Source organism: Phocoena sinus, chromosome 10 (genome assembly GCF_008692025.1).
Source record: "Phocoena sinus isolate mPhoSin1 chromosome 10, mPhoSin1.pri, whole genome shotgun sequence".
In the NCBI taxonomy this organism is placed as follows: Eukaryota; Metazoa; Chordata; class Mammalia; order Artiodactyla; family Phocoenidae; genus Phocoena; species Phocoena sinus.
The window spans coordinates 95,187,540-95,205,872 of NC_045772.1; the positions used below are offsets into that span (position 1 = coordinate 95,187,540).

Here is an 18,333-nt window from a genome sequence, read left to right on the forward strand (position 1 = left end):
GTCAAAGTTCATTTTTTGCCAGAGGATGTCCAAGTGCTCCAGCATCATTTACTCACTGAATTGCTTTGGTACCCTTGTGAAAATTCAGTTGGTCATATTTATGTGGGTCTATTTATGGGTTCTCTGTTCTTTTGTATTAATCTATGTGTCCAGCACTCTGCCAACATTGTTTAATGACCTTAGCAATGTAGTAGACCTTAACATCATATAAAATGATTCCCTCCGATTTGTTCTCTTTCAAGATTGTTTTGTTATTCTAGGGCCTATGTCTTTCCATTTGAATTCTGGAATAGTCTATTTCTTTGAAAATCCTGCTGGATTTTGACATAAATTGCATTAAACCTATAGATCACTTTGGGAAGAACTGTTATTTTTACTATGTTAAGTCTTCAAATCCACAAACACAGTCTGTACCTCCATTTATCCAGTTTTCTTTCATTTTTTTTATCAGCGTTTTAAAATTTCAGCATTCATTTCCTGAATGTGTTTTAATTTTGTACATAAATATTTCACTTTCTTTGGAATGACAGGTGCTATTGTGTTTCTCATTTGTTTCCACTTCTTTTTTTTTTTTCCACTTCTTAATTGTTAGTATATAAAAAGTGATTTAAGTTTTCTGTCTTGAACTTGTATCCTGCAACCTTTCTGGACTCATTAATTCCAGGAGGCTTTTGTTTTGTTTTTTATATTTTGGAGAGGCAGTGACACAATTATATTATATGACCCTGATTAGCATTAGGAGTTTGGGTGGTACACTGAGAGTAAAGGAGAAGTCATTAGTAGATTTTATTTAAAGGAGTGACCCGATCACACTTTGCATTAGAATAATCCATCTGGTTACAATATAAAGAATGAATCAGAATGAATTTAAAGGGGAAGAATGGGTAAGTCCCAAATTATGTAGATGTTTCTCTAGGTACTTTTGCAGGCTTGTTCCTGTGAAGAAATGTTTTCCTCATGAGCTTTGAATGATTAATTCAACCAGTAGTGATTTCTACTGAAGCACTAGAAATTGATTTATACAGCTCACTGACTTCTTGCTGGTGGCAGCAGGAAAGTGACAATGGATTTATCATCACTTAGACGTTCCCACACTGGTAGCAGAATATTTGCTGTTATTTTTACTTTTATTTCCATAGAGCAATAATGGAAGAAAAACTATTTATTAAATATTTACTAAGTCAGATATAGTGACAAGAGACTTTCATCTGTTACCTCATTTGAATCTTAAAACTAGCCAGTGAAACTGGTAGTCATACACACACACATATATATAAATTTTTTTTCTGGTTGAAGTTTGATTTTATTTCAGATTGAAACTAGAGTTAAGGTCTATGAAATATAAAAACATTAGCATTTAGAAGAAAAAGTTCTTTTATATCAGAAAGTCATCTCAATTTGTACAGAATATCCTTCTTAATATTATTTAGACTTACCTGTACCCCTCCCCATCCAAGATTGACAGTTTTGTCAGGAACTGTGAAGGTCTGCACGCTCCCAAGTGAGTTTATATAGTTTATATAGTTTATATAGTTTCATATCCATCAAAGGTTTGATTTCAACATGTTTTCTTTTTTTTATTAATTTTTATTGGGGTATAGTTTCTTTACAATGTTGTCTTAGTTGTAAACTAAGGGGGTGGGGAGGGATAAATTGGAAGATGGGGATTGACATATACACACTACTATATATAAAATGGATAACTAATAAGGACCTACTGTAAAGCACAGAGAGCCCTACTCAGTACTCTGTAATGGCCTATATGGGGAAAGAATCTAAAAAACAGTGGATGTATGTGTATGTATAACTGATTCACTTTGCTGTACACCCGAAACTAACACAACATTGTAAATCAACTATATGCCAATAAAAATTAAAAAAAAAAGAAACAGCTGACAAATGCACCAATGAGATGGGAGAAACGGAAGTACATAAATTATAAATTGTTATTTCATCCTTTTTGGGAATCATCAGTACAGTGTAGCTAATGCAGTAAAAATTTAAAACATTTTGTTTCTAAAACTCAATCGTGTATAAACAGTTCTGAAGTTGGTTATTGAATGCCTAATGAGTAGAAGTAACTAACTATTTGTGATTTAATTGGGATAAAAACAGGATTTTTAAAATCTAATAAAGGGTAAACAAAAGATTGGTATTTGTTTATAGGTACAATATTCATTTAGCACACAGTAATTTAAAACATAAACACCAAGAATTCAAGTGTAAAAAGCACTTTTTCAGTGTTTCTAATGTTTTAAAATACAGAGTCTAAAATAAATAATAGTTTTAGTACTTTTTTTTTTTTTTGGGCTGTGCCAGGTCTTAGTTGCGGTACTTGGGATCTTCAAACTTTGTTGAGGCATGCAGAATCTTCAGTTGCGGCATGCGGAATCTTTAGTTGTGGCATGTGGGATCTAGTTCCCTGACCAGGGATCAAACCCGGGCCCCCTGCATTGGGAGCATAGAGTCTTAGCCACTGGACCACCAGGGAAGTCCCTAGTCTTAGTACTTTTTAAAATTTCCCTATATATTTTTAACTGACAGTAAGAGAATTTTGAATGTGTCAACCAATTGTATCTTTTCTCATTGGTTATTAAAATCATTTTGCATGGTTTCAGCTACCATAGTCATTTTTATGGTCCCATGTGTACAAATACAGGGCTGTGTACAGAAAAAGAGGAATTCGTTCATATTTATAGGGTTCAAAATATAAATATCAACTCATATACTTAGTTTAGAATCATGCTCTTCCAAATCCCTCTATTACATCATTCAAGGATAGCTTGCCTCTTTGCTGTTAACAAGTATTATAAAGGTACATTGTTAATATTTTTTTTTTTTATAAATTTATTTATTTACTTTTGGCTGTGTTGGGTCTTTGTTTCTGTGCGAGGGCTTTCTCTAGTTGTGGCGAGCGGGGGCCACTCTTCATCGCGGTGCATGGGCCTCTCACTATCGTGGCCTCTCTTGTTGCGGAGCACAGGCTCCAGACGCGCAGGCTCAGTAGTTGTGGCTCACGGGCCCAGTTGCTCCGTGGCATGTGGGATCTTCCCAGACCAGGGCTTGAACCCGTGTCTCCTGCATTGGCAGGCGGATTCTCAACCACTGCGCCACCGGGGAAGCCCCTGTTAATATTTTTGACAGGCCAAGAAATACAGCAGCAACTGTATATAACAATTTATAATGCATCTCTTGGAGATGGTGCGTGAAATTCCCTAAAAAATCCTTAAAGTATTTAACTCCATGGTGACATTATTATTTGCCTTGATGCAAATCCAGTTTCTATCTGTGTAGCTCCTGGCGCTACTAAGTCCAATGTCATTCAGGTAGGCACATTCCCCAACCCCTTTGATAACAAACCTAAAACCAAACACAAAAATGTTAAAAAAGCATAGGTTGGACAGACATCTACATTCATTCCTCCTCTGTATACTTCAGCACCCCTACTCCAGGTATTTTTTCATGTGAACAAGAGAAAAGTGAAAATCTGTCATTCATATGGCTTCTTCGTAAATATATACCACGTCTGTATTTCGTTCCTTTTCTATTCTCAAAGTCCCTGCTTGAATATCAGAAGATTATCATCATCCATACCAAATCCAGTTATGTTGTTTATCAGGTATTTAACTAGTGCTTGCTGTTGTAGCCAAGTGAACTGCTGCCATCAGCGGTGATAAAAGAAATTATCACATTTTGAGATACAGGGAAGTCATTCTGGCTTATACGTGAGTTAACTTGAATTTCATGCTATCTAAAATGTGGCCTATCAAACATACATTTGTACATCCGCTTTAATTATTAAAGAAGAGGGCACGTTGACCAGAAGTAAAGAATGACCATGTTAAAAATAAAAATTAGGGGCTTCCCTGGTGGCGCAGTGGTTTAGAGTCCGCCTGCCGATGCAGGGGACACGGGTTCGTGCCCCGGTCCGGGAAGATCCCACATGCCGCAGAGCGGCTGGGCCCGTGAGCCAGGGCCGCTGAGCCTGTGCGCCCGGAGCCTGTCCTCTGCAACGGGAGAGGCCACAACAGTGAGAGGCCCGCGTACCGCAAAAAAATAAAAAAATAAAGATTAAATGCCCCTCTTCTTGGGACACCAATGCTGGTCCTCATTCAATGATAAGACTCCCTTCCCAGGGGCCAAGGCCATACTGGCCGGCTGTGTACAAGCTGGTCCTTTTTTTTTTTTTAGTTTGAAACCTTGAAGAAATGTAACCCTGACTTGTTGAATGTTCTCTGTTCTGACAAGATATTAAATATAAAATATAAAACTCTGCTGGAAACGCTGCTTCTCTGGAGCAGTTTCTCAGAGTAATCTGCGAAGCAGGCTTCCGGGCTACTCCTCAGCTTGGCTCAAATAAAACTCTTTTCTATTCTTATTCTTGATTGTTTATTGATTACTTCCATTGTCAGTGGCCTTCAGTGAAGATTATTTTCAGTGTTCTCCTGACCTGTTTCATATAAGTGTGAAAATAAAACTATTTACTTAATAGTAAATTCTTAAAACAGCTTAGCTGTGATTGATGGAAGTGATAGGGCCCTTATATTTTATCTGCTCCAATGTAATGGTTAAATTCAAAATACCCCCACTGCAGTGTTCACAATCCAAGGTATGCTCCTAAGTTCCTTCCAGAGATAATTTAGGGGGGATTCCCACCGGTTCCCTGACGACCTCCCTTTTGTGAATGGACGCAGCCGCTGGGAGAGAGGACTGAGGGTCTGTGGATATCAATGCTTCAGTGGCCTTTTAGGATTGTAGGACCCCTGCTGTGCACCAGCTGTTCTCCCTACATTCTAAATAGGGATTCACAGCACAGTTTAAGTCAGTGGATGAAAGTGGAAAAACTATGTCAAATGTCATCATTATGCTAAGATTTCAATTGAAATCACAATTAAGTTTTTCCAAAGGCACAGCTAATAAGTGGAAGAGCACACAAAGGATTTCTATTTTGTGCCTTATAGAGCAGTAAGCCTTCCATGCTATTAAATTTATTTTCCCATAAACACAACTCACACACATAACCACATGTAAACACAGTAGAAGGAAAAGAAGAATAAGAACGTACGAGGCATTATATTCAGTGCTGTCCGTCCATTTCCAGACATGATGTGATGATTCTCTTCTAAGGCCAATCCAATGGTCAGAAGGGCCTTTATATCTTTTCAGGAAGTTCTGTTATAAAACACAGAAAGTAAAAACACGTGTCTCTTTCATATTACTCTTGAGTCTCTCTTCCCTCCAGCCTTCTCTCTTTGGGTGGCAGCCTGGTATAATTGAAAAGCTTAGACTCTGGAGGGAGACTAGTCCCTGCTTCTCAGCTTAAGTCACTCAAATATCTCTAATCCTAAATTACATTAAAGTGACCATACATCCCAATTTGGGAAAGTCCCAGGTTATGCCTGTGGTTCCAGCATAATAGTAATATTCTCACTTTCACTTCCCAAAATGTCCCAATTTGGATGATAAATTACATGATTACCGTATTTCTTTGTACAATGGGAATAACACATCTAATTGAAGGTTAACTATGAGGATTACATGAGAGAATGTATCTGAATCGTCTCACAGGGTTCCAGGCAGAGAATATACCCCAAACAAATATTAGGCACTAATATGCATCCCATGCCCCCAAGTCTACCTGGAATGGGGTCCTTCCTTATCTTTCAGCTTTCACCCTATGCAACCTATAACTTTCTCAGGGTGCTAAGTATTCAACAAAGAACCTGATCCAAAAATATTTCTTACCAGCTCCTCCTCGGTTTCAAACTGACCAAGAACAGCTTCTAATGAGGTACAGAATGTCTGGCTGGATGTCCAATTCCTTGTGTCTTCAGAAAAATAAAAACACTTATTTCCAAATCCAATCCATCCTTTTGGGCAGGTAACATACAGAACATATGAGACCGGCTTCGTGTTTCTCACTAAAAGTTGGACAGACACAGTGAATCATAACAAATACATTTTCTCATCCCTTTAATCTATTTTTCCACTTACCATCCTGAGGTCAGTCTTTTTTTTTACATATGTATATATACGCACATATATATATACATGTGTATGTGTAGGTACAGTATAACCTAATTCCAAAATGAGGGATTTGAAGAAAAACATGGCCAAATATCAACTAGACTCTTGTACTTTTATGGCCTCTGCTAGTAGCATTTTGTTTTTCTTAAAATCTGAACAGGAGCTACTTTCTATAGGTAGACAAATTGTTAAAAATGTCTTCCATGCCCAAATGCGTGTGTTTTTCCCAGTGAATAGTTTTCCTTTATATGTATTTTGGCACCACTCATTACATAATTTCCCTTATCATCATCTTATTTTGCTTCCAGAAACATATTCTTAAGTGCCTGGCTACATAATAAATACTCTCTGTGGATGCTACACAACTCTTGGTTATGTGCAGAATTGCTGAGCTGTAATGCGCTACCAGCTAATATTTCTAATGCCTCTTGGAATGCTACCAGCCGTAGCCATTTATAAAATACCAACTGCTACTCAATATGTGGAAATAGGATTGCATTTCACTGCTTGTCAGAACAGCAGGCCTTTCTGAGATCATTTTTCTTTTTTTGGTTTCTGGGAGAATATACTATTGAGATCCATGATCACTTGCTGAGTGCAAGCTAGCAGTAGCTGGTTTTTCCTAAATGATTTTTATTATATTGAGGATTTGCCTTGCAACAGAATGGTCTACAGAAACTAATATGTGAATAAATATATATTTTTTATATGGTGATCTTTTACCCCTGAGGTCAGTCTTGAAATACGTACATTCAATTGTTGCCTTCCTAAGTCATCACTAACAGTCTTATCCCAGGCACAAAAGTCACCAGTCCACCGGACTTCAAGCAGAGTGTCTATGTATCTGACTTCCCAGGGGTACACGGACACTAATGGCTTTAAGGAAATCAATTTCTGTAGCATTTAATTTCTGTAGTACTCTTTCCTAGTATCATACAGATCCCCTTTCCCACATCTTCCTTAGTATCAGTCCTTCTTACTCTTGACAAAAGAAAGGCAAACTCCTTGCCTTTCCTAGATTTTACTATGGTACATTTCTTAGGGGGTATAAAACCTTCTAGTAGGGCTTCCCTGGTGGCGCAGTGGTTGGGAGTCCACCTGCCGATGCAGGGGACGCGGGTTCGTGCCCCGGTCTGGGAAGATCCCACATGCCGCGGAGCGGCTGGGCCCATGAGCCGTGGCTGCTGAGCCTGCGCGTCCGGAGCCTGTGCTCTGCAACGGGAGAGGCCACAACAGTGAGAGGCCCGCGTACCACACACACACACAAAAACCCCAAAAACAAAAAACAAAAAAAAACCTTCTAGTAGACAAAACATAACACAGTTCAAATATCGATTTTAGTACCAAAAATACAACGTAGGGTTTCCTATGTCATTTTTTGTTTTATACATATTTCTGCTAAATATATATAAAAATATTTGGGCCCATGTTAGATGCTCTGAAACCAGCAAGATTTCAGAGTGTAGGCTATGGGAAGAATAGATGTTTTTATTCCATAACCTCACTTTTTCCTCCCTTATCCAATCTGATAGGAAATACTGTTGACTCAACTTTCAAAGTAGATAGATTCTGACACCTAGTCCCACCTCCACTTTTACCATCAGGGCCAAGCCACGGTCCTCTCTGGCCTGGATCTCTACAAGTTTTCCCTAATAGGTGTTCCTGAGTCTACTTTTACTTCTAACAATCTTTTCTCAAAGTAGCTGTCAAAATGATTATTCTACAGTGAAATGCTGATCATGGCATTCCTCTCCTACAATTTCCCTCTTCCTCATCCTTCCCACTACACTCAAAATAAAAGCTGAAGTCTTTTTTTTTTTTTTTTTTTTTTTTGCGGTACGCGGGCCTCTCACTGTTGTGGCGTCTCCCGTTGCGGAGCACAGGCTCCCGACGCGCAGGCTCCCGACGCGCAGGCTCAGTGGCCATGGCTCACGGGCCCAGCCGCTCCGCGGCATGTGGGATCTTCCAGGAACGGGGCACGAACCCATGTCCCCTGTATCAGCAGGCGGACTCTCAACCACTGCGCCACCAGGGAAGCCCAAAGCTGACATTTTTAACTGACTCATAAGGCTATTATCTCCCTGACCCCCAGCCCATTACTCTCCCTCATTCTCATTTTGCTTTAGCTGAAGAAGCCTCCTTGCTTTTCCTCCAACATACCAAGGAGATTCCTCCTTTGATTCTGCTTGTTCCTGCCACCTAGAATGCTTTCCCCATATAGCTACATGGCTCCTTCATCACCTTCAAAAGTTTGCTGAAAAGTCATCCTTTCAAGGAGGCTTACCCTGGCCCCTTGTATTCCTCAAACTGTTACCCCTATATTATAGTATCTGTGTCTTCCTGCTACAATATGAGTTCCCCGGGAGCAGGGATTTTTTTGTGTGTTTTGTTCACTGATATACCTCAAGCACTTCACACAGTGCCTGGCACATAATGGAGCTCAGTAAGTATTTATCGACAACATGAATGTGTGAAGAACATTGTAAAGTTTGGAGAACAGGTAACTTACCTGACAAAAAAGTGGAAAGTACCATCACAATTGTAACCAGGACCATAATAATGATGATGCAACACTTAAGCGGGTTTAGAGGAGATGTAATTGGTAGGCATTTTCTTTGGAGGTCTTTACCTATAAATACAAATGTCATAATCTCAATCTCATGAAGGTATTAGGAAGAAAAACTTAAATTTATCACAGAACCAACCTGTACAGTCAGCTGTACCTCAACTCCCCTATTGCCAACCCCCTTCACAAAAGGTCCAGGTCCACAAATGAGAACCACGGCCCAAGAAACTGAGTTTGTTTTCCCCTAAAGAATCTTCCAGTTATTGAAAGAAGAGCTAATGAGAGAATAAGAATCAGGGCGTCTCTGGTGGCGCAGCGGTTTAGAGTCCGTCTGCCGATGCAGGGGACACGGGTTCGTGCCCCAGGTCGGGAAGATCCCACATGCCGCGGAGCGGCTGGGCCCGTGAGCCATGGCCGCTGAGCCTGCGCGTCCGGAAACAGGAGAGGCCACGGCAGTGAGAGGCCCGCGTACGGCAAAAAAAAAAAAAAAAAAAGGGTAAGTGTTGAGACTGCAATTTCCTTACAGCTGGAGAAGCGTGGATCAATGTACTTGTTTAGTCGTGTTCTACTGAACAGGACAGCGTCAGGTCTGAATAACTGAGAATTGTACTATTTACTAAAACTTCTAAGAATTATTCCCTGCCCAATGCTGATCAATTCCATTCCACGATCACCCCTCATCATCCCTACAGGGCAGGAAGTAGCTAAGAGTGGTCACCGCCCCTTATCCCACAAGACTGTGGAATGGAAATTGACAGTGGGGAATTGTCATAGGGAAAAGCTAAATCAGACTCCATGTTCAATCTGTTTCTTTGATTTTAACCTTTGCTTTTTGTTGCTTTTCTTATTATAATCATACATAAGGGTTTGCCTCAGGGAACCCTGCCCCTCTGCCTGAATGTTATACTAAAGTGCCTTGGTTGGGCTCACAGGGAGACAATCTGACACTGCCCACCTGCGAATGGCTGCAAGAAAGAAGAAATTAACCATCCCCTCACCGAGGCTAGTCATTCCAGGATATGTTTTGCAAGACTGATGGCCCCTTTACTTTACTTCCTCACCACCTCTGATTCTATAAAAGAAACTGGCATCCAGACCTGACAAGATGGTTTACTGGAGACACTAGTCTGCCATCTTCTCGGTCTGCCAGCTTTCCGAGTACAGTTGCATTCCCTGCCTCAACATCTCCTCTCTGATTCATTGGCCTGTCGTGAGGCGAGCTAAGCGAGCTGGCACTCGGTAACATGTTCAAAATTCTTCATTTCTTATTTTGCTTTGGCTTGATAAATTTTAGCGAGGCCCTCTCCTCCCCAGAGACCCCCGAACTCTGGCTTGCCTGAAAATGCAAACAAGCACTAAAGAAAGCACTGAGATGCATAATAGCTCATGTGTGCTCATGACCACGTGTCCCTGGGACACAAGTGAGAAGTATTAACTCTGGAAATGACACCTGCTCTTCACACTCATGCTCTCTTTCCCCACAGGTGTTCTGTTCCCCTTCTTGCCCTATTTATAACATGAGAACCTTTTTAGAGCACTTTTCCTATTGCAAGAGTCCTTGTGAATAATGTCTCTCTTTACTAAGTCCACGCTATTGATACACGGTACAATATGGATGAATTTAAATGCATTATGCCAAGTGAAAAACAGGCTCCGTAGACATTCTTCTAAAGCAAGAGTGTAAGAACCGAAAACAGATCAGTGGTTGCCAAAGGGTGAGGGAACGGGAAAGAAATGTTTACAAAGGGCATGGGCGTGGGCGGTGTGGAACTGTTCTATATCTTGATTGTGACGTGGTTACATGATTATATGTATTTGTCGAAACTCATAGAAATGTAACCCAAAAGAGTAAATTTTACTGAATGTCAACTATACTTTGAAAAAGTTCCTGCTGACTTTCTTTTAACCACTACATTTCACGTATATCCTCCAGAATGATAGGGAGCCTCAGTTTAAATGCTAGGCAGGGGAAAACAATATCACATTGGCTTGTTTAAACAGTATACAATGACATTTGGATTTTGCCTCCATAAGAAGATCTCGGCCTTCATTCTTTCTGGTTCTACATTAAAGAAAAATTGTCTTAGAAACTCAGTATGTTATGACTTCCATAATTTTTTTCATTGTTAGAAGAGTAAGACGTACATCTCCCCTTACACCTCTCCAATAAATCTCCTATTTGCCCCCTTACTAATCTTCTAAAAGTCCCCCCTTTTTCTTCTCCTTTATTTCCCTATATCTAGCTCCTAACACCCTCCCTTGTTTCATGTTCCATTTCTCTTTCTTGCTTACTTATTAATACTTCTCTTCTCCTTTTCTGTAGGGGAATAAAATTTGCCACCCCAAAATGTCTCTTTGGCATGTGGATTATTTCAAGCTGAAAACCATCATGGCCCAAAAGACTCAGGAAGAATCTTTAACCATCCCCCTAACTGCCTAAAACAATTTAGATAGAAGGCCTGTTCCTGGAATAGAGCTATCACCAGAGATATCTGCAAAGATTAGGAGGTGAGTGTGATGAGAGAAACTGGAAATGCCCTAAAGATCAGAGTCTACTCTTGTGTCCCTTGTCTCTGTGTGGCCCAGCAAACATTTATTCACCAAACATTTGCTTTTCCATATCCTTGTCAATGACCTTCCTCCCCTTTGAAGTCCCAAACCACTACCCCCAACATCTTTTGTCATTAGCTGGAGACAGTATTTAAGGTGAAGTTTTTGGCCATTTTAGTCTGTTACTCATTTTCCTGTGTCTCTCCCATGTATACATGTTATTAAACTTTTGTTTGATTTTCTCCTGTTATTTATCTCATGTCAATTTAATTCTTAAACGAGCCAGAAGAGCAGAGGAAAATTTCTTCCTTCCTAACACTCCTCTGATGTGTCCTCTTTTTGTCTCCCTCTAAATTCATATGCCTCTTATATTACACTCTGAACACAACAACCTTCAAATTTCTAGTTTGAAAAATGGTGTCAGAAATTATCTCACAGAAGAACAGAGAAATGAACCATATTACTGGTCTACTGGTTTTAACTTTTATTTTCATGTTCTAGAAAACTTAGTTAACTTACAGGAACAGTTTAAATTTCAAAAAAATAGGTTTCACATTTGCACTGGTCAAATAGTTTCAGTTATGTAAGCACTTGACTTAGCTAGAAAAACATTAACGTTAAGAACTTTCTTTTTCATTAAGCATGAACCCTGTGTTTCAGGAACCACAACATCCTGTTGATAAAAAATAAAATTCAGGGAGGGGGGAAGGGAAGAAGAAAGAAGGAAATGTTTGTTTTTAGCAGAAAATAGAGGTTCAGTAAAAGGTATTCTTTCTGCTGGACTGAAATACAAGCATGCATGAGCTATGTTCTTTTTCTTTCTCATCAAATTTGCTATAAACTACAAATGCTAAAGGGTTTGCTGGCAGTTGGGTTTAGCTTCCAACTCCCACCCTCAAACACCCACATTGGTTTTTAAATGACAAAGGATCTATATACCAATAGTCCCAGTTTCTGCAGGGACTTTTTTTTTGAGTCAATAATTATTCATGGTTTTATTAAACAAAAGTCTCCTTAGAGAACAGTAAGAAATTAATTCTCAGCTAACATCAACTGGGGAGAGGGGAAGGAGGTTATAATTTTTTTTTTTAATGCATGGATGTTGATAAATAACAAAATTAAACACTTAGATACTATATTTCAACAAATGCTTTTACTAATCACTATGTTGTTTTAATTCTCTGATGTTCTCATTAAATCAAAACTCTTTAACTAAAATGGTTATGTTTAAAAGATGCTCATATCATTTTTATGATCACTCCTGAAAATTTCTGGTAAGGCACATTTTATAAACTACTTTGGTAAGGTACTCTAAATAGGATGACATAAGGCTAGCTGAAGATCCACCATAATCAAAGGGCCAGGGAATGAATATGAAAGAGAGAAAGAGAGAGAGGAAGAGAGAGAGAGAGAGAGAAAACACAAAAGTACACCAGAGCCTGTGAGACAGAGGGAGAGAGACATAAAGAGGGAGAGAGACAAAGGGGGAAGCAAAGAGAAAATCATTTGGACACACAAATGAGCCTCAATAGATTTTAGCTGAAATATTTAATGATATCACTGAATATCAGATTTACCCTTGATTCCAAAAGGAAATTTTGTGGGGCACTTTTGTACCCAAGGGAAAGAAAATATACTTTTGTACTTAGTTAGAATTACTTTTTGAACAAAAAATTATGACTTTATTTCTCCAAAGAAGACACACAGATGGCCAACAAACACATGAAAAGATGTTCAACATCACTAATTATTAGAGAAATGTAAATCAAAACTACGATGAGGTATCACCTCACACCAGTCAGAATGACCATCATCAAAAAATCTACAAACAATAAATGCTGGAGAAGATGTGAAGAAAAGGAACCTTCCTACACTGTTGGTGAGTATGTAAACTGGTACAGCGACTATGGAGAACAGTATGGAAAGCTCCTCAAAAAACTAAAAACAGAACTACAATCCCACTCCTGGGCATATACCTGGAGAAAACCATAATTCAAAAAGATACATGTACCCTAATGTTCATTGCAGCACTATTTTTTTTTTTTAATATTTATTTATTAACTTTTGGCTGCACTGGGTCTTTGCTGCTGTGCACAGGCTTTCTCTAGTTGCGGCGAGTGGGGGCTACTCGTCACTGTGGTGTGCAGCCTTCTCATTGCAGTGGCTTCTCCTGTTGCAGAGCACGGGCTCTAGGCACGTGGGCTTCAGTAGTTGTGGCACGTGGACTCAGTAGTTGTGGCTCGCGGGCTCTAGAGCGCAGGCTCAGTAGTTGTGGCGCACGGGCTTAGTGGCTCCGCGGCATGTGGGATCTTCCGGACCAGGGCTTGAACCCGTGTCCCCTGCATTGGCAGGCGGACTCTTAACCACTGCGCCACCAGGGAAGCCCTCATTGCAGCACTATTTACAATAGCCAGGACATGGAAGCAACCTAAATGTCCATCAACAGAGGAATGGATAAAGAAGATGTGTTACAAATATACAATGGAATATTACTCAGCCATAAAAAGGAACGAAATAGCGCCACTTGCAGAGACATGGATAGACCTAGAGACTGTTATACAGAGTGAAGTAAGTCAGAAAGAGAAAAACAAGTATCGTATAATATCACTTATGTGTGGAATCTGGAAAAATGGTACAGATGAACTTACTTGCAAAGCAGAAATAGAGACACAGATGTAGAGAACAAACTTACGGATGCCAAGGGGGGAAGGGAGGAGTGGCATGAATTGGGAGATTGGGATATCCAATATACACACTACTATATATAAAATAGATAACTAATGAGAACCTACTGTGTACCACAGGGAACCCTACTCAGTGCTCTGTGCTGAACTAACTGGGAAGGAAAACTAAGAAAGAGGGGATATATGTATAACTGATTCACTTTGCTGCACTGCAGAAACGAAGACAACACTGTAAAGCAACCATACTGCAATAAATATTTCTTTCTTTTTTTTTTTTTTTTTGCGGTACGCGGGCCTCTCACTGTTGTGGCCTCTCCCATTGCGGAGCACAGGCTCCGGACACGCAGGCTCAGCGGCCATGGCTCAGGGGCCCAGCCGCTCCGCGGCATGTGGATCTTCCCGGACGCGGGGCATGAACCCGTGTCCCCTGCATCGGCAGGCGGGCTCTCAACCACTGCGCCACCAGGGAAGCCCCAATATTTCTTTTAAAATTGTGAGTTTTAATCCTATTGCTTCTAGAAAATGTGACACCAGGTCAAAAGTCACTTCAGAAGTGAAGCCATCTCCAACTCCCTAGGTTTCATTAAATATATTGTAGCACTAATCACATCAAATTGTAGTAACTCATTTGGCTGTCCTTGAGATGTTGAAACCCTGAAATCAGGGTCTAAATATAATTTGTCTCTGTAGCCCAGTCTCTAACAAATAACAAATTCCAAGTATATGATTACTAGATTCAATCAGACTACAGAATAGGTGTCATGGTTAATTTTTTTTTTTTACATATACATGTATCTATTCTTTTTCAAATTATTTTCCCATTTAGGTTGTTACCTAATATTGAGCTGAGTCCCCTGTCTATACAGTAGGCACTGGCAACATTTATTAGTATATGTATTTCAAAATTGTTAGATATACCCAAAAAAAAACAAACCTCAAAAATAAATAAACAAAGGGGTGGGATAGGGAGGATGGGAGAAAAGCTCAAGAGGGAGGGGATATGGGGATATTTGTATACTTATAACTGATTCACTTTGTTGTACAACAGAAACTAACACAACATTGTAAAGCAGTTATACTCCAATAAAGATATATTAAAAAAATAAATAAAAATTAAAAAAACAAAACCATTGTTGTCTGTTTGCCATGACTCTGGGATATAATGATCTGTTATTTAAATACCATAATGTGACTTGCCAGGGTGCAGGTTGCCAGCAAGGACTAATAAAATAAACCCAGAGAACATTTGTCTCTTAACCTCCTGTAACCTAATTCACTGTGCAGAAATATTTAAGTAACGTAAACAGTAACACAATCACCAACACAACAATTACACACTTGTCCTCTCACCCACCTCTAGTCCCTCAAAACATCTCTCCTTCTATGGAGGTTAACTGTGAAGAATTATACTCCTGCAGTGCAACTTCTATCCTGCTGTCAGTGGTCAGTGGAATAAAAGCTGTTTTGTTTTGTCAAAGCTTATGGATTTTACCTTACCAGATCGTCCCTCCTCCATGCTTTCTCTGGAGGTAGGTTCTGTCTGTAAGATTTTCGAAGAAGCTTCCTCCACAGTCATGTTTCTGCTTCAACGGGAGCACTTGGCACTGTCTCGAAGTAGTTGCAAAAGCAGGAACTGGGAGGTGAAACAGTTTGAATCTGAGCAATCAGCTAAAAGAGAAGCAAATCTCCTGCCCAGTAAGTGGGCTGTAAAGGAAATAAATGAAGTTGACAAGTCCTTTAGCATTTTAAAATGCAAAGTGCTTTTAACTTAAAAAGATTGGAGCTTCTCTAGTGGAGCAGGGGTTGAGAATCTGCCTGCCAATGCAGGGGACACGGGTTCGAGCCCTGGTCTGGGAAGATCCCACATTCCACAGAGCAACTAGACCCATGAGCCACAACTACTGAGCCTGCGCGTCTGGAGCCTATACCCCACAACAAGAGAGGCCCGCGCACCGCGATGAAGTGACCCCCGCTCACCGCAACTAGGGAAAGCCCTCGCACAGAAACGAAGACCCAACACAGCCAAAAATAAATAAATAAATAAATAAATTAAAAAAAAAAAAAAAAGATCAACTCCACAGACTTCTGTTCCCTGTCAAAATGGAATAACAGGGACCAGACTTACTTTCTTGCCTGAATCAACTAAAAAGAAAAAAAAGAAAATGTGTGAAAAAAAAAGTCCTTTTCAATCACTGGGCATCAATCAATGAAGGGCAGTGATCTTCTGAAAACAAATTGGGTGAGTCCTGCAATTGCCCCAGCTACTGCCCAGAGATAGTTTTGTATGTGTGATTTAAGCAAGGGAAAACCAGAGAAATGCCAAGAGATTCCCTGAGGTGAAGAGGGGAAGCTCAGAGACAAGGGCTATGCAGATAGAGTTATCAGAAAAGAAAGATACACAGACAGAGGATTCTGGCGATGTACGGAGTGTTCCCCTTGGGTATTCAGCAGTGTACTGATCAGCACTTGTGTATGAGGATGGAGGGGAAAAAACATATGAAATGACTAGAGGAAGCAGTATCCAGTGTTCCCATCCAGATGGGAATAGTGCCTGTTCAGACCAGGCAGACTGGAAACCTCATCATTTATGGGGCCTTTTAGGAGTACTCATAAATATCTTGCTTCAGTGGTGGGGAACGATTAGCCGTAGACTAAATGGTGACCTGATTGCTTCTAACACATTGAGATAATAGGACAAATACATATATCTTTTATATATATAAAATGTTCCTGTTCCTGGCGCAAAGCTCCTAAAACCCTTGTAAATTCCTAAGTGATAATTGCACTGGGAGCATCTTTTGTTCTGATGAGGTGACTCTGGGTGGATGGGTTCCTGGAGGGGGTTGGTCACCAGCAAGACCATGTCATGATTTAGAAGCTTGGAATTACCAGCTCCACCCCCCATCCTCCAGAGAGCGGAGAGGAGCTGGAAATGGAGTTAACCACTGATCATGCCTATTCAAGGAAGCCTCCGTAAAGTCTCAATTGCATGGCATTCAGAGAGCTTCCAAACTGACGAACACATTCACACCAGGAAGGTGATGCCCCCCAACTTCATGGGGATAGAGGCTCCTGCCCTCAAGACCCTCCCAGATCTCACCCTATATAATCTTCATCAAGCTGTTTATCTGTATCCTTTATCACACCCTCTAATAAACTGGTAAGCATAAGGGTTTCCCTGAACTCTATGAGCCACTCTGGCAAATTAATCAAAACCGAGGAGGGGGTCATGGTAATCTCTGATTTGTAGTCAAATTGAACAGAAGTTATGGGTAACCTGGGGGCCTACTACTTGCACTGGCATTTGAAGTGGGAAGCAATCTTGTGGGACTGGGCCCTTAACCTGTGGGATCTGATGCTATCTCCAGGTTGATGGTGTTAGAATTGAGTTAAATCATGGGACACCAGGCTAGTGTCATAGAGAATTGCTTGTTTAGGGGAAAAATCTCATGCATTTGGTGACCAGAAGTGAAGAGTTCTGTATGCATAGTAAAGGAGATTCACGGGGAAGAAACACCAATTAGGAAGGACTTTTCCTTTACACAAATCTTAAAAGGAAGACTCAAAAGGCTAGAACCATTTCCAAATAATTTAACTGTGTCTCAGAACAAATTCAAGAATACTTACAGAAATGCAAAAATATCCAATACCCAACAAGGTAAAAACTCACAATCTCTGGAATGCTATCAAAGATTGCAAAGAAGCAGAAAAGCATGACCCATGATGTGAAGAAAATGAGCCAATACAAACAGGCCCAGGAATGAAACGGAGCAGGACCCTGTGGGGCTCCTGGGCATGGAAGTCTTTCTGTCCCCCATTTCTTGTTTGTAGGGAATAGACTCCAGCCTCCATGACCTTCCCTGAGTTCTAAATGCAGATTAGAACAGTTGCTAATCAGGGAAGGGAGGGGATGCAGAGACAAGGGAGGAACAGTCAAGAAACAACAGTGCAGCATTGGGGCAGGGTGCTGGTTCTGCCTCAAGGGATACACATAACAATATCTTTAAGGTCTTTATAGAACTAAAACCCCCAACAAGTGAAAGATGTCAGCATTCTTCATTCCAGATTAAAGTAACCAGAGAAGCTCTGCAAGCAGACCACCTGAGGCCAGATTTAAGGAACCACAGAAACTCATTAGATTACCTGAGACCAGATTAAAGGAGTGCAGTCCCTGCACACACCCTAATCTTATCAGCAACCCCAGTTCTTGAACCATTGCTAAAACTCCACACCAAATTCCCCTGGATTGGGACACACAGTTTTTCAGGGCATGGGCCCGCTGTGTCCCCCTTTGCCTGGCAAAGCAATAAGGCTATTCTTTTCTACTGCACCCAAAATTCTGTCTCTGAGATTTGATTAGGCACCAGTGCACAAAGGGCTGAGCTTTCAGCATCAGGAATAATACAGATATTACAAATAGCAAATAAGGAAATCAGAATGCTTCTATAACTATTAAATACAGTCACAGAAGATATTTAAGAAAAGATACAAACCCGACTTCTAGTG

The 18,333-nt window shown here is 40.3% G+C and overlaps 1 protein-coding gene across 1 annotated transcript; it reads right to left on the reverse strand.

Moving 5' to 3' along the window:
- Nucleotides 1-2,612: 2,612 nt before the first annotated feature.
- Nucleotides 2,613-15,611, reverse strand: LOC116760770 (C-type lectin domain family 2 member D11-like). Its single transcript, XM_032646139.1, has 5 exons — nt 15,325-15,611; nt 8,537-8,656; nt 5,746-5,921; nt 5,066-5,172; nt 2,613-3,360 (listed from the first exon to the last, which is right to left on the reverse strand). The coding sequence occupies exons 1-5, from the start codon at nt 15,401-15,403 to the stop codon at nt 3,216-3,218; spliced, it is 627 nt and encodes a 208-aa protein (XP_032502030.1). The 5' UTR covers nt 15,404-15,611; the 3' UTR covers nt 2,613-3,215.
- Nucleotides 15,612-18,333: the final 2,722 nt, after the last annotated feature.

What these genes read in the sequence shown, in the direction of transcription:
- LOC116760770 (XM_032646139.1), bottom strand. Translation starts at nt 15,403, where the DNA reads ATGACTGTGGAGGAAGCTTCTTCGAAAATCTTACAGACAGAACCTACC. An exon ending in CATGGAGGAGGGACGATCTG is followed by an intron (nt 8,657 to 15,324) that starts GTAAGGTAAAAT and finishes TTGTATTTATAG; the next exon opens with GTAAAGACCTCCAAAGAAAA. An exon ending in ACTTTCCACTTTTTTGTCAG is followed by an intron (nt 5,922 to 8,536) that starts GTAAGTTACCTG and finishes TCCAACTTTTAG; the next exon opens with TGAGAAACACGAAGCCGGTC.